The 12,961-nt window shown below is 41.6% G+C and overlaps 1 protein-coding gene across 3 annotated transcripts in view; it reads left to right on the top strand.

The window, feature by feature from the left end:
• Nucleotides 1-12,961, top strand: part of Dnah11 (dynein axonemal heavy chain 11) — a 318,597-nt gene that overhangs the window by 122,710 nt on the left and 182,926 nt on the right. For all 3 annotated transcript variants that reach the window (XR_008218451.1, XM_052739195.1, XM_052739194.1), the window contains exons 32-35: nucleotides 3,245-3,405; nucleotides 6,966-7,122; nucleotides 7,535-7,680; nucleotides 10,221-10,337. Coding sequence is in view for 2 of the 3 variants with exons in the window: in XM_052739195.1 (XP_052595155.1) it covers nucleotides 3,245-3,405; nucleotides 6,966-7,122; nucleotides 7,535-7,680; nucleotides 10,221-10,337 (581 nt within the window). In the remaining variant the exon portion in view is untranslated. The remainder of the gene's footprint in view (nucleotides 1-3,244; nucleotides 3,406-6,965; nucleotides 7,123-7,534; nucleotides 7,681-10,220; nucleotides 10,338-12,961) is intronic.

The raw sequence follows: 12,961 nt of genomic DNA, 5'->3' as shown, positions 1-12,961 counted from the left end.
GATCCAGTGGTGACGAGAGTCTCAAATAAGGGGAAAGGCAAGAACTACTGGTCAAGGTTGTCCTCCGGCTTCTACACCTGTGCTGCGGCATGAATGTGCCTGCACACACACACACACACACACACACACACACACACACACACACACATACACACACATGCACACATGCACACGCACACAAATGTATATACACACATACACTACACATACACACATACACTAAATACACACATATACTACACACATATACTCACATACACACATATACATGCACTACCCACACATACTACACACACATACACTCACACACACATATACACATATACATACACTAAACACACATACACTCACACACATATACTACACACACATACACTCACACACATATACTACACACATATACTAATATACATACACACACACATATACACTAAACACACACACACATGCACACACACACAGTTTAAAAACTCACCTCTGTGTGGTGTTGATCCATTTCCTCCTGAAGAAATCAGTGTTGGTCATGATTCTAGATTGCTTTGGCCATCCCTTGTTGGTACTGTTCATGGCTAAATAATGTTCTTTCTTGATAAGAGGTTATTTTCTAATCTTTTCACTAATTTAATGATTTTTTCCACCTATCCCTTTTAAAAAATCTATATGTCTATAAGATGCTGTCAATATTTAATGTGAAAGGAAATGTTTCATTCTTTACCGCCTCCCCCCAATTGAACTTTTACTTTCTAATATTAGCAATATGCTTGTCTGATTTCTGAACAGCACTGCTGGCAGGACCCTTCATCCAATGCCTCCACAGCCTTTCTGGGGGTGGAGAGGGTAGTCAGTCCTGAAATGACAATAAGCAAAGAAGAAATAAAAATAAAACTCACACGAACACAAAAATGAAAACCAAAACAAACAAGAAAGACCAATAATACAAAACAAAAAGTTCACAGAAAAACCATGGAGTTGGTTTTGTGTTGGCAGAGAGAGAAAAAGAACAGAAAGTTGCGTGAGTAGGGAGGTTGGGGGAGGTGCTGGGAGGAGTTGGGGTAGAGTGTCTTAGTTTTCTATTGCTGTGAAGAGACACCATGACCAAGACAACTTAAGAGAAAGCATTTAATTAGGGGCTTACTTACAATTTCAGAGGGTTGGTCCATTATCATCTTGATGGGAAGCATGGTCACAAGTAGTCAGGCATGAGATAACATCCTGATCCATGAGTTGGAGGCAGAGAAAGAGGAGGGAGGGAGGGAGGGAGGGAGGGAGAGAGAGAGAAAGAAAGAGAGAGAGAGAGAGAGAGAGAGAGAGAGGTGGGGTGGGCGCTGGGCTAGGCATGGGTTTTTGAAACCCCAAAGCCCATCCCGGTGACACATCTCTAACTAGGCTATGTCTCCTAATCCTTCCCAAAGAAGTTCTACCAATTAGGAACCAAACATTCTATATATGAGCCCATGGGGTTAGGGGTAGGGCAGTCTCATTCAAACCACCTCCAAGGGAAAGAAACATGATCAAAATATATTTCGTGAAAACAATCTTTTAAGTAAAAAGAGAGAAACAAACACTAAACATGAAAGAAACAGAAAAAAAGATATCCCAACCACCATAAAGTGAATTTAAATTAAAAAAAAGATTAAAAAATCCTCCTAGTTAAATTGAGGCAAAATTTATAATTCTAAAGCATGCAAATAAACCTGTTTATCTTATTTTTTTTAACGACAACCCCATCTCAGCTTGTATGCTTGTATCATAAAACACTGTATGTTATTTTCCTACTTATTTCTCTGTTTATTGAAATTGATAGTATTTTCATTTTCTCCACAAAATACAAGAAAGTACCTTTTCAGGATTGGAGATAAGGCACAGTTAGCAAGGTACTTGCTGTGCAAGTGAGAGGACCTGAGTTCAGATCCCAAAACCTACATTAAAAAGCCAAGTCTGGCCGGGTGGTGGTGGTGCACACCTTTAATCCCAGCACTCGGGAGGCAGAGCCAGGCGGATCTCTGTGAGTTCGAGGCCAGCCTGGGCTACCAAGTGAGTCCCAGGAAAGGCGCAAAGCTACACAGAGAAACCCTGTCTTGAAAAACCAAAAAAAAAAAAAAAAAAAAAAAAGCCAAGTCCATGGCATGTGCTTGCAATCACAGCACCAGGAAGGTGGAGACAGGGACGTCATTGAATACCGGGTTCTATGGAGGTTCTGACTCAAAAGTAGAGAGCTATTGAAGAAAACACCTGATGTCAACCTCTGGCCACACAGGCCCACACATGTACATACACACATGAATATGTACACACACATACACACAAGTGCTGTTTCATGTAAGCCATAAACATAAACAGTCTTTGATCTAGTTGCTGGATAGTAATAAAGAATATTTTTATTAATCTCAGATCAGTCCTTGCAAAGTACCATGTGTGTGTTCTTGTTTTGGTAATGAGCTGTTGACATCCACTCTTTGAACATGACCTTGTCCTTTCGTATCTATCCATGTTTTGTTTGCAGTGGAATAAATTATGATTAAAATATATTTATTTTAGAAGGCAACTGTGCTTACCACTAAAGCACCAATGTAGACAGTATATTCCTTATTTAAAACTAAAGGACACTTGGTCTTACTCTTGATCCTCTACAATATATGTATACGCAGTGCTGATTCCTGCCTAGTCTTTGGAAAACTAAGAGGCAAGAATTTTGGTGACTTGAAGTGATTTCCAGGGAGCCCTAAAGTCCCACACACCTTGAAAGAGACAATTTTTTTTCAAACTAGAAAAGAAATGGATAGAATTGAGTAAGATGGGAAAGAGTAGACTATAGAAAATCATCTTCATGTAATCTGATAAAAAAATGAAGTAAAAAAGTTCTGTATTATGAACATGGGTGAAAGCATAGTTTTTACCTCAATGTGCAGAAATTAAGGATTATGTGTAATTTTAATACAGAAAATGAATTTTTCATTGGATTTCAGTAATATGTGCACAGAGATACCAGCCCTGGGTGACTCATAAAAGGTAAAAGCATTGCTTGAACACACTGATACTGTTTTGCATAAAAGACCATTTAAAGTGAAGACTTTCATTGCACACATATTCCCGATTAGTAATGCAGCTGGGATCTGCAACAGCATGCAAGAGAGTTCCTCCTGGAGAATTTAGGAATGTGAGCCAGCAGAAGTGATGAGATTAATCAGTTTGTTGCCTCAGAACCATCGGGGTCCAGCGTGTTAAGATTGTACAATGATTATAGGTTGTCAGCCCCCACGCTTTTGCCTGGCTGTCTCAACTTCGGCACCAGTGGGAGGATGCTCGGAAGCACTGCTTTGTTAGTATTTGTGATGCCCACTTCCAGTACTTCTATGAATACCTGGGAAACAGTCCTCGACTGGTGATCACTCCTCTCACTGACAGGTAACCAATATAACGTCCCACAGATGGGAAAGCCAAGCCCCAATGTCCTTTTGTGTGGAAAGAGATGTGTGAGAATGAGAAGAGAGGCTGAGAGGAACTGATGAACAACTGGGAAGCTATACATGAAAGCAGCATGGAAATTACCTGTACACGACACCGAGTGTTAATCTTAGAGACAAAATGAGGAAAACTGAGTTAGAGAAACGGAATGACAGAAGCCAAACAGTAACAAATGGAGAAAGCATGCATGGATTAGTGTGGTTTGAAGAAGTCTGGTTGCTCCTGAGGCCATTCTCTACCCACTTACCTCTGCCGTCATCTCTTTTGGAAGGGCAGGTATAGTGAGGATAGCCTATAATAACTTTATTTTTCTGCATACAATGAAGAGAGAGATCCCAAGATTCATTCAATGAGTTGCCAAGTATTTATGAAGTGCTGTGCTTTGTACTGTTCACATGTATTTGCTATCACAGTGATCAAGTTCCAGTTGAATGTGATGTGTAAGTCGGTGAGGATGAAGAGAAACGACAGGTATTTATTTCAGGAGGTAATGTCTGCTGTAAAGAAGTGCAACAGACTGACTTGTCAGAAAGGGTCTGGAGGGAAAAAGCTACTTCAGGTTAAGCTTCCCCTGTCTGAAATGCTTAGGTCCAGAAATATTTCTGATTCGAGATATTTTTGGATTTTGAAATATTTGTGTAGACTCTCCAAGTCAAGCACCCATAACCTGAAAATTCAAACTCTCAGATGCTTTAAAGACAGGTTTCAGAGCAGTTTCGACTTGGGAACAACATCTATATAGACTGTGTCTGAGCTGAGACCCAGTTGTGCACACAGAACCAACTGCATGCAGATTTTAGGGTAGAAAGTTACAGACAAAGCTAAGTACAGAAGTTCCAGCGTAGGCAGGCGCCGGGCTGGGTTAAAGGACAGAGGACAGCCAGAGCGGTCCAAGGAACCCAGAGGACCTGCAGATTGCCACCAAAAGTTCATTGCTATGTGGCGATATACAAAAAGGTAGATAGAATGTCGGAGAGGTAAAGATGTTTCATGGATGTGAATTCTTCTCTTAGGATTCCAACTCCTGATAGGAGAAAGCACATTTAATCTTTGGCGTTTAGGAGGGACAGTCTACCTCAGTGTTCCCAGTGTTACTTTGTATCGCCAAAGCATAGACAGATTGGAAGATAGCTATGTGGTGGTAGTCCCTGGAGAGGCTGATGGGATTTTCTCTCTAGCTTTGGGGTTGTTCATGTACATATTAGTTTCATGAATTCGGCACATATATTATACAGCTTCTGGAGCTGTCTAAATCAGCTCTCCTTAACTTGTCTCTACCTAAAACTGTTCATTGCCTTCCCTTCCCTCATTCATTTATGCACAGTGTTCATCACGAGGCATTGAAAGCTGTAGCTTGATATAATTACCTGAAAGTAGTCACAGCTACTGTGTGCATGCCACTATAACGAGAGGAGAGAGGTCTTCACAGGAGAAAAGGGAAGAAAACTGTAAATTATTTCAAGATGTAAAAACTGGTTGCTTAGAAAATTTTGAATTAAAAATCTCTACATGCAGCCGGGCGGTGGTGGCGCACGCCTTTAATCCCAGCACTCGGGAGGCAGAGCCAGGCGGATCTCTGTGAGTTCAAGGCCAGCCTGGTCTCCAAAGCGAGTTCCAGGAAAGGCGCAAAGCTACACAGAGAAACCCTGTCTCGAAAAACCAAAAAAAAAAAAATCTCTACATGCTTCTTTTGGGAAATTTAAGAAATGCATGTTCTTGTGGTAGTACAGATAATGTTGGAGAAGGTGTTTTTAATTTTGTATTTCATTTCCCTTTTATCCTTTGGCTTACCTATGAGTTTTTGTAAGCATAATGATATCCTCTAACTGCATTCATTCTGTCTCATTTGACATTTGATGTGAACGTCCCTTTGGGGACTAGGTTGAGCAAATGCTGTCTCTTTCCATATGCCAGCAGGTTCGGAATCAGTTTGACCAGCTTGCCACTGACAGACGGTTACTGTACTGTCTGTAGTGGTGAGGACACTGGCTAAGCTGTCATTAGGAGAAACCCTAAAATCCAGCCTCGTAATGAACACAGAAGCCATGTCTCACTTGAGTAAGACTAGAGGTGAACAGGCCCACATGATGGGCTGGTAGGTGGTAAGAAGCTGAGCATGGCTTCCATGGTTGCTTCACTCAGTGGAAAGGAGCCCAAAGCAAATGTCCTTAAGCAGGTGTCCTAGAAATGCCATTTCTGCACCTACCACGTTGGTTGGAGCTTGGACATTTGGCTCCTCCTGTTGTCAGGCAGAGAATAGACATAGGTGGCCATGTTTGACCCAAACTTTGAACTGCAGACAAAGTGCACAAAGAGGGCTCAGGTCCTGGTATAATGGACCTGTGCATCTGATGGAAGGGCTGTGGCCATTTTCTGCTTGTTTCTATTGGTATGGTGCTTTGAACTCTTTGGGGCTTTTCCCTTTGACTGTCTTCATGAAACCCTTCAGTAACCCTCACTTTGTGGATAAGAGACTTCAGGGCCCTGAGATCAGAAGACTTCAGATTGATATCTGATGATCCACAGAATAGGTCTTAGTCCCTGGTCTTCCATCACTGTCTATACTAACACAAAAATAATGTAGAGACCCAAGTAAAGATGATCAGCAATTTGAGGCCCTTGCTATTTGTTAGTATTGCTTTATTGTGCAAATATTAAGTCCTATCCTTCGGTTGAGACTTTAATCTCAGTACCTCTGGCCCCTTCCTACCCAAATAAGCATCGTGATCGAAATGCATGTGCAATACATTCCAGATGAATTTCTGAAATATATTGAATATGGTGTTCCATTTGGTATAGTGTTGTATAATTACATTCTGCATTGAAATAGGTATATATTTTTGCATACTGGTATATACACATGTATATCTCAGTTCTTAGTATATTTGTTACATAGTAATTTAATGTGGTTCTGTTTAATTTATCATCACCTAAGACCTCCCTCCCCTGTCTATAATCAGTTTGAGGTATTGTCTGCCATATCAATAGTATCTTCACCTAGAAGTATCAGAAATTCAATTACGTTGAAGATAAAGGTATTTGTATTCAAATGTACAGCTCTTGGGAAATGAGACAGTAAACAAACAAAACACACATTCTTTTCCAGTGGTTTTAAGTGGGCAACCTAGAAAGCTATCTAATGAATGCCACGAACAACTCAGAAGTTCACTGGTGCGTTTTGCTTCTTTTGTGTGCTAGCCTTGACTTCTTAACTATTTTTCTTTTTTTAAAGATGTATTTATTTATTATGTAAATAGTGCTCTGTCTGCATGCATGCCTGTGCACCAGAAGAGGGCACCAGATCTCATTATAGATGGTTGAGAGCCACCATGTGGTTGCTGGAAATTGAACTCAGAACCTCTGGAAGAGCAGCCAGTGCTTTTATCCTCTGAGCCATCTCTCTGGCCCCTTAACCACTTTTTAAAAAGAAAAATCATTTACTCCCAATGTGTCATGAAAGCACAGGCTCAACCATGGTATTTGTGTTTCGTTGTGTGAAGGTGTTACATCACTTTAACGCAATCCCTTCATCTGACCATGAGCGGGGCTCCGGCTGGCCCAGCTGGAACAGGGAAAACGGAAACCACCAAAGACCTTGGTCGTGCCCTGGGCATGATGGTTTATGTATTCAACTGTTCAGAGCAAATGGACTACAGGGTAAGTTATTAAATACAGAAAATGTGTTCTAGCAGCATTATTCCTATTTGGAAAGAGCCACATACCTTGTCTGAAATGCCTGGAGCCATGAAGTGCTTCTCAGTTCTGAAATTTTAGCTTTTGCTCTATTTTCATCCTCATGATAATGTAGGTCTATAGTCCCAATCTAAGCATGCAGTTTATCTGTATTACATGTACACCTACTGCAGACTTCAAGTGACTTTACTCAATAGTTTTAATAATTTTGTGCATGAAGCAAAATTTCACAACATGGAAATGTTTCCAGTTGGGATGTCATGTTGGTACCCAAATGCCCTGGATTCTGGAGCACTTTGTTTTTTAGATCAGGGCTGTCCCACCTGTAAGTGCTCCAAAACCCCTGTTCTCCTCTGACCCCACCACTTCCTTGTAGTCCATAGGAAACATCTACAAAGGTCTGGTGCAGACAGGAGCGTGGGGCTGCTTTGATGAGTTCAACCGCATTGCTGTGGAGGTTCTGTCCGTGGTGGCGGTGCAGGTGAAGATGATCCACGATGCCATCAGAAACGGGAAAAGGAGGTGGGGCCTGTGACTTCCCTTTCCTATCTTTAATCTTTTTATTCCCTCCACTCCCCCCCACCCCCGCCACCACAAGCAGAAGATAACCTTAATCTTCTCAGTATTTTGTTGCTTTTCTCTGTCACATAAAATGGATATAAGAAGGTAATTTTAATTTTAATGTTGAATAACCCACCACTAATTTTTACTAAGGTTTTGTATGGAGGTCAGTGAGGAGGCTTGGGTATTCATCTTCCTTGGCCTTCTGTCAAGTCTCACATTTGCTTCACCCAAGGTATAGGACCCCTCCCCTCTCACTGTTCTTTACCTCACACTGTTCATTTCCTGGTTTCCTCTCACGTGAAAATATAGGGCCTCCCTTTCCAGAGCTCTGTGGTAACTGATGGAAAGAATTTGGACAAAGTTCTGGGACACAGTGGGCCCCATATCAGTATTAGCTATGAGTTTTAAAATTTTTTTTAAATACTGAGATGTTGGTGCTGAATATCACAGACTCAGCGGTTTTCCTCTATCTCCATCTTCTCCCTTTGTGACTTTACCTAGCACCCTAGCTCTGACCACCTCTGAGCCCTCACTCCTAGGTACCTACAGTTTCTCTCCTTTCATCTTTTAGACTTCTGAAAATAGCTGCATATGGCAACTGGAGAGGCCACCTGAGGTCTCCGGAGTCTGTTGTTTAGTATACAAGTCCAAGTCCCTGTCAGCACCTGCTTTGCTGGGGCCCCACCCCTAGAAGTGATACCTTCATGTTCTTCCAGTGGTTGGGCACAAAACCATCCCAGATGTTTCTGGAATGTGAACTCTTTGCCCTGTGGTACCATATTCCAAAAGCAAAGCACAGCCAGCATTTGGAGCGGGGTGACTGAAACTTGAAAGTAAGCATGATCCAGCACAGGAGTCTCGTTTCTCTTGGTGGCCTCCCTCCGTGAACACAGAACACAGCTGTGCTTAGCTAACCTGTTTGTCTCCCTCACTTTCAGGGTATTTTGTTAGGCTACTCTCTTGTGCATGGGAGCACTTCCAGTCTGCTCGCTGATAAAGCCCCTACCCCAGCCCCTTTCTCAGAGCTGTGCACATGTTCTAGAAGTTTTCAGCTTGTCAGAGGGGGAATCTGTCTCCACCTTTTAGGAAACCTCTCAGTCTACTCTGCAGGGCCCTGAGTCAGCTTCCAGTGTCTAGATGCCTACTGCCTCACCCCCCCACCCTTACCTCTAATGCTGTGTTAGAGAAGTTGAAGTCTTTTCTCTTTGAAACCCAGCCATATTTGGCTTTTAGTCAGAATCTTATTATCTGATGAAACCAGAAGTCATCCAAGGCCGTTCTTTGTCATGCAGATTTATGTAATGGAGTCACACAGTGATTTGAAAATTCCTAGGCACACTGGGTGTGCCTCTGCCTGCATGTCTAAGCCCTCTTTCTTCTCCCTTGGGCTACTTCTTGATCCTATGAGTTGATTAAGTTCCTCTTACCCTGCAGGATCTAAGTGATAGAACCAAGCATGGCCACAGAACTGGGTCCACCTGCTGGAGGCTCCTCCTTGTAACTGGAGGCCATCCCTGCTGTGTATGCTGGAGCTTAAGCTGGCCACACTCACCTTCCCTCTGTGAGAGATGAGCTGGGCATGCCTGCTTTCCCTTGCTTTGGAAAATCCTGATTTCTCATTTTAACCTGGACCATTTAAAAAGTCACCTGCTGTTAGCTACCTTGTATCTAAGTCCCCAGAAGTCCTGGACATCTGTGTCTCCCCTCTCCCTCCTCTCTGCCTCGGAGACACTGCTTCAGCCTTCCCCTTTCTCCAAGAGATCTTGGCCCTGTTGGACAGCTCATGGCACCCGTGTTGCTCCCATTCCATTGCCCTGGTCAACAACAGTCTTTCTGTTTCTTTCTGAAAATCATTGTTTCCCCCCAGCTTTGGCATGATAATGATTGCAGTAGTCAGAGCTACGGTCTGTTGAGTTCACTGGGTCCTTGGCATTGTGCTGTTATCCACTTGTAGGTGAGATTATTCTCCCTTTTTATTGGGTGAGGAAATTGGAACAATAAAGGGAAAACGGACAGGCCTAATGTGTGGCATAGATGGGTCTGAACTCTGAGTCCAGGAGAGCCCACTGTCCTGCTGTCCTGACCACCACACTGCCCTACCTTGCAGAGATGATTAGTAGAGACTTACAGATGAGCTGGACAGAGAGTCCTTGTCTCCTCTTAGCATAGACACTCTCTGCATAGTGTTCCATTTAAGGAACTGAAGGTAAATTCATTTCATTAAATGACATTCTTCCATTTTAGGCTATGCAAAAAAAAAACAAAAAACAAAAAAACAAAAAACTTCCCATATTGTGATTCTGGAGGGGAAGGGAAGGTATTTTTAATAAATATGCTTCAAAACATTCAAAATGTGTGTGCTTATGAATCTTAAAGAAAATAACCCAGGACAAACAGCTTTCTAATGCACATTTGCATTTTGCAGTGACTTGCATTTGTCAATGTGCATTCATGTTCAGTGAACACATTTAATTCCATCAACGTTCTCTTTATGGTAGATTTGTATTTCTTGGAGAGACTATCCCGCTGAAGCCGTCGGTTGGAATATTTATTACTATGAACCCAGGGTATGCCGGCCGAACCGAATTACCAGAAAATCTCAAAGCTCTGTTCAGGCAAGTGCTTGTCTTACAGCTCATATCTGGCACTCTTCCGCCACCTAACGTCGATTTACTCTGAGGACGTGGCTAGTTCTCACCAGAGAATTCAGTTTCCTATGGGAGACTTACCTCTTCAAGATCCCTTCATAGACATAATTTTCTCCATGATAAATTCACCTGTGTGTATTGAAACTAGTACTCAAATCAGTATGCCAAAGTTATGTGGTAATGCCAAGTATTTAATGATAGTTTTTTCTTTAGGATGTTTTATTGTAAACAGAAATGTATAAGGAGAAGTTATTTGCTAACCAGACATCAAGATTGTTATAGTTTTTTCTGGTCTCTTCTATAATTTATATTTTATAGAACTAAGATATATAGGCATGATTTTATTTACTTTTGTTATTGTAATATTTTGATGTATTTTATCATACTATTGAAAATTCTTTGGAAATATTTTACATAACTCCAAAATCATCCTTCTTAAGCCTCATCTATATTTTTTTGATTATCTTGTCTGGTTTGGCAGGCTTATTTTTGTTTTTCATGATACCAAAATAGCAAGCTATAAACATTTATCCTTATTAAAATTATTCTTGTTTCTAGTTATTATCCCAGAATAGATTCCTTGAGTGAATGTGTGCGTGTGTGTGTGTGCGTGTGCATATGGAGGCCAGAGGTTGACAATGGGTGTCTTCCTCAAATGCTCTCCAGCTTATTTTTTTTAAGACAAGCTCTCTCACTGACATTGGAGCTCAACATTTCGGCTAGCAAGCCTCAGGGTCCTCCAGTCTCCACCTCCCAAGCACTGAGATTGCAAGTGTGTGCATTGCTAGCTTTTCCCTGGGGGTGGAGGTTGAACTCAGGTCCTCAAGTTCGTGTGGCAAACACAAAAGTGACTGTAGTGATTTGAATGAAAATGGCCCCCATAGGCTTATAGGGAGTGACACTATTAGGCAGTGTGGACTTCTTGGAGGAAGTGTGTCTTACTCACTTCCTGCTGCCTGTAGATCAAGATGTAAAACTCTCAGCCACCTCTCCAGCACCATGTCTGCCCACATGCCACCATGCTTCCTGCTATGATGATAATAAATTAAATCTCTGAACTGTAAGCCAGCCCCAATTAAATGTTTTCCTTTATAAGAGTTGCTGTGGTCATGATGTCTCTTCACGACAAAAAAAAACCCTAAGACAGTGACTAAGCTGTTCCCCGTTGTGGAATAATATTTTTGTACACTGTGAAGATTTGTCATTCAGTTTTGTTTAATAAAAACTGAACAGTCAATAACTAGGCAGAATTTTCAGGGCAGAGAGGATGCTAGGAAGAAGAAGGGCGGAGATTCACAGGGTCGCTAGCCAGATGGAGAGGAAGCAGCTTGGGCAGTACAGAGTAAAGGTAATAAAGCCATGAGACAAAATGTTGATTGATAAAAATGGTTAATGTAAGTTGTAGGAGCTATTTAGTAACAAGCCTAAGCTATCGGCTGAGCTTTCATAATTAATGAGAAGTTTCTATGTGGTTATTTGGGAGCTGACAGGCTAGACAGAAAAATCCACCAACAGTTCCCCAAATCCCAGAATAGATTCTTAGATGTGAAATTACCAGGTGATGATTAAAATACATTGAAGACCTACTTTCTCCAGATACTCAGCCAACATTCACACCTACAGCAGCCTGTGGAGGAGGACCTGCAGTGTGTCTCCAGGACCCATTATGAGTGTGTTATCTTTTCCATTACTTCGTTCAGGTGTAATATAGTACACAAGCATGCCTCCCCTTCAGTGAAGAGCTGGTACAGTAGCACAAATATTAAGACTGAGAAGACAGTTCCTAAACTCTCAGGAGTTCCCTTGTACTCTTTAGCAACTAATCCCTCTGTTCTACATGACTGTCTCTGACTAAGGATTGCATTTATCTTTCTTGGAGTTCATGTCAATCCCAGTTTCTTAAACTGTGGGCCATGACTCTCTGGGGGTTCAAGTAACTAAATGTGGCGGTCGTGAAAGATTTGGCAACAGTAAAAATTTTCTGAATGTGCAAGGCCAAAAATTAATTCAGAATTCAATGTGTAATGAATTGGAGATGCAGCTCTGTAAACTTCACGACAATGATGGTTCTGAACATATAACATGTCCACTTCAAACCATGCATATGGCCACACTGCACAACAATACCCAATGCTTCCTGAAACCCCTGGGCTTAGGTTCAAGACTATTCTGATACATATGTACATAGTTTCCTAAACTTTGTAGAGACGTGGTTTAATTACCGAAAAGGAAGACTTTTTTCTTACCATTATTCTTCATCATGTTCCAAATTAGTGTATCTTTGGATTGTATTAGCTTATTATTTTGCATACTGGGACTCATTAGCTAGCCAGCCCAGCCTACTAGGCTAGTCCCTGGACGGTGAGAGACCCTGTTTTTTTTTTTTTTTTTAAAAAGGTGAATGGTGTCTCAGGAATGACATCAGACTTTATTTTTTGGCCTCCACACACACTGGCATATGTTCTACATACACATGTGTACTCACATGTACACAGACACACACACAGTCTTTCAATGGGTTTTAGCTTGGGATTAGAATAGAGTTTGTAACAATCTCTGAAATGACCCTGAGCATCCTTTTGGCATCCTTG

The sequence above is a fragment of the Peromyscus californicus genome, unplaced genomic scaffold (assembly GCF_007827085.1).
Source record: "Peromyscus californicus insignis strain IS unplaced genomic scaffold, ASM782708v3 Scaffold_15__1_contigs__length_86483966, whole genome shotgun sequence".
In the NCBI taxonomy this organism is placed as follows: Eukaryota; Metazoa; Chordata; class Mammalia; order Rodentia; family Cricetidae; genus Peromyscus; species Peromyscus californicus.
This window is presented reverse-complemented; position numbering and strand designations above follow the sequence as displayed.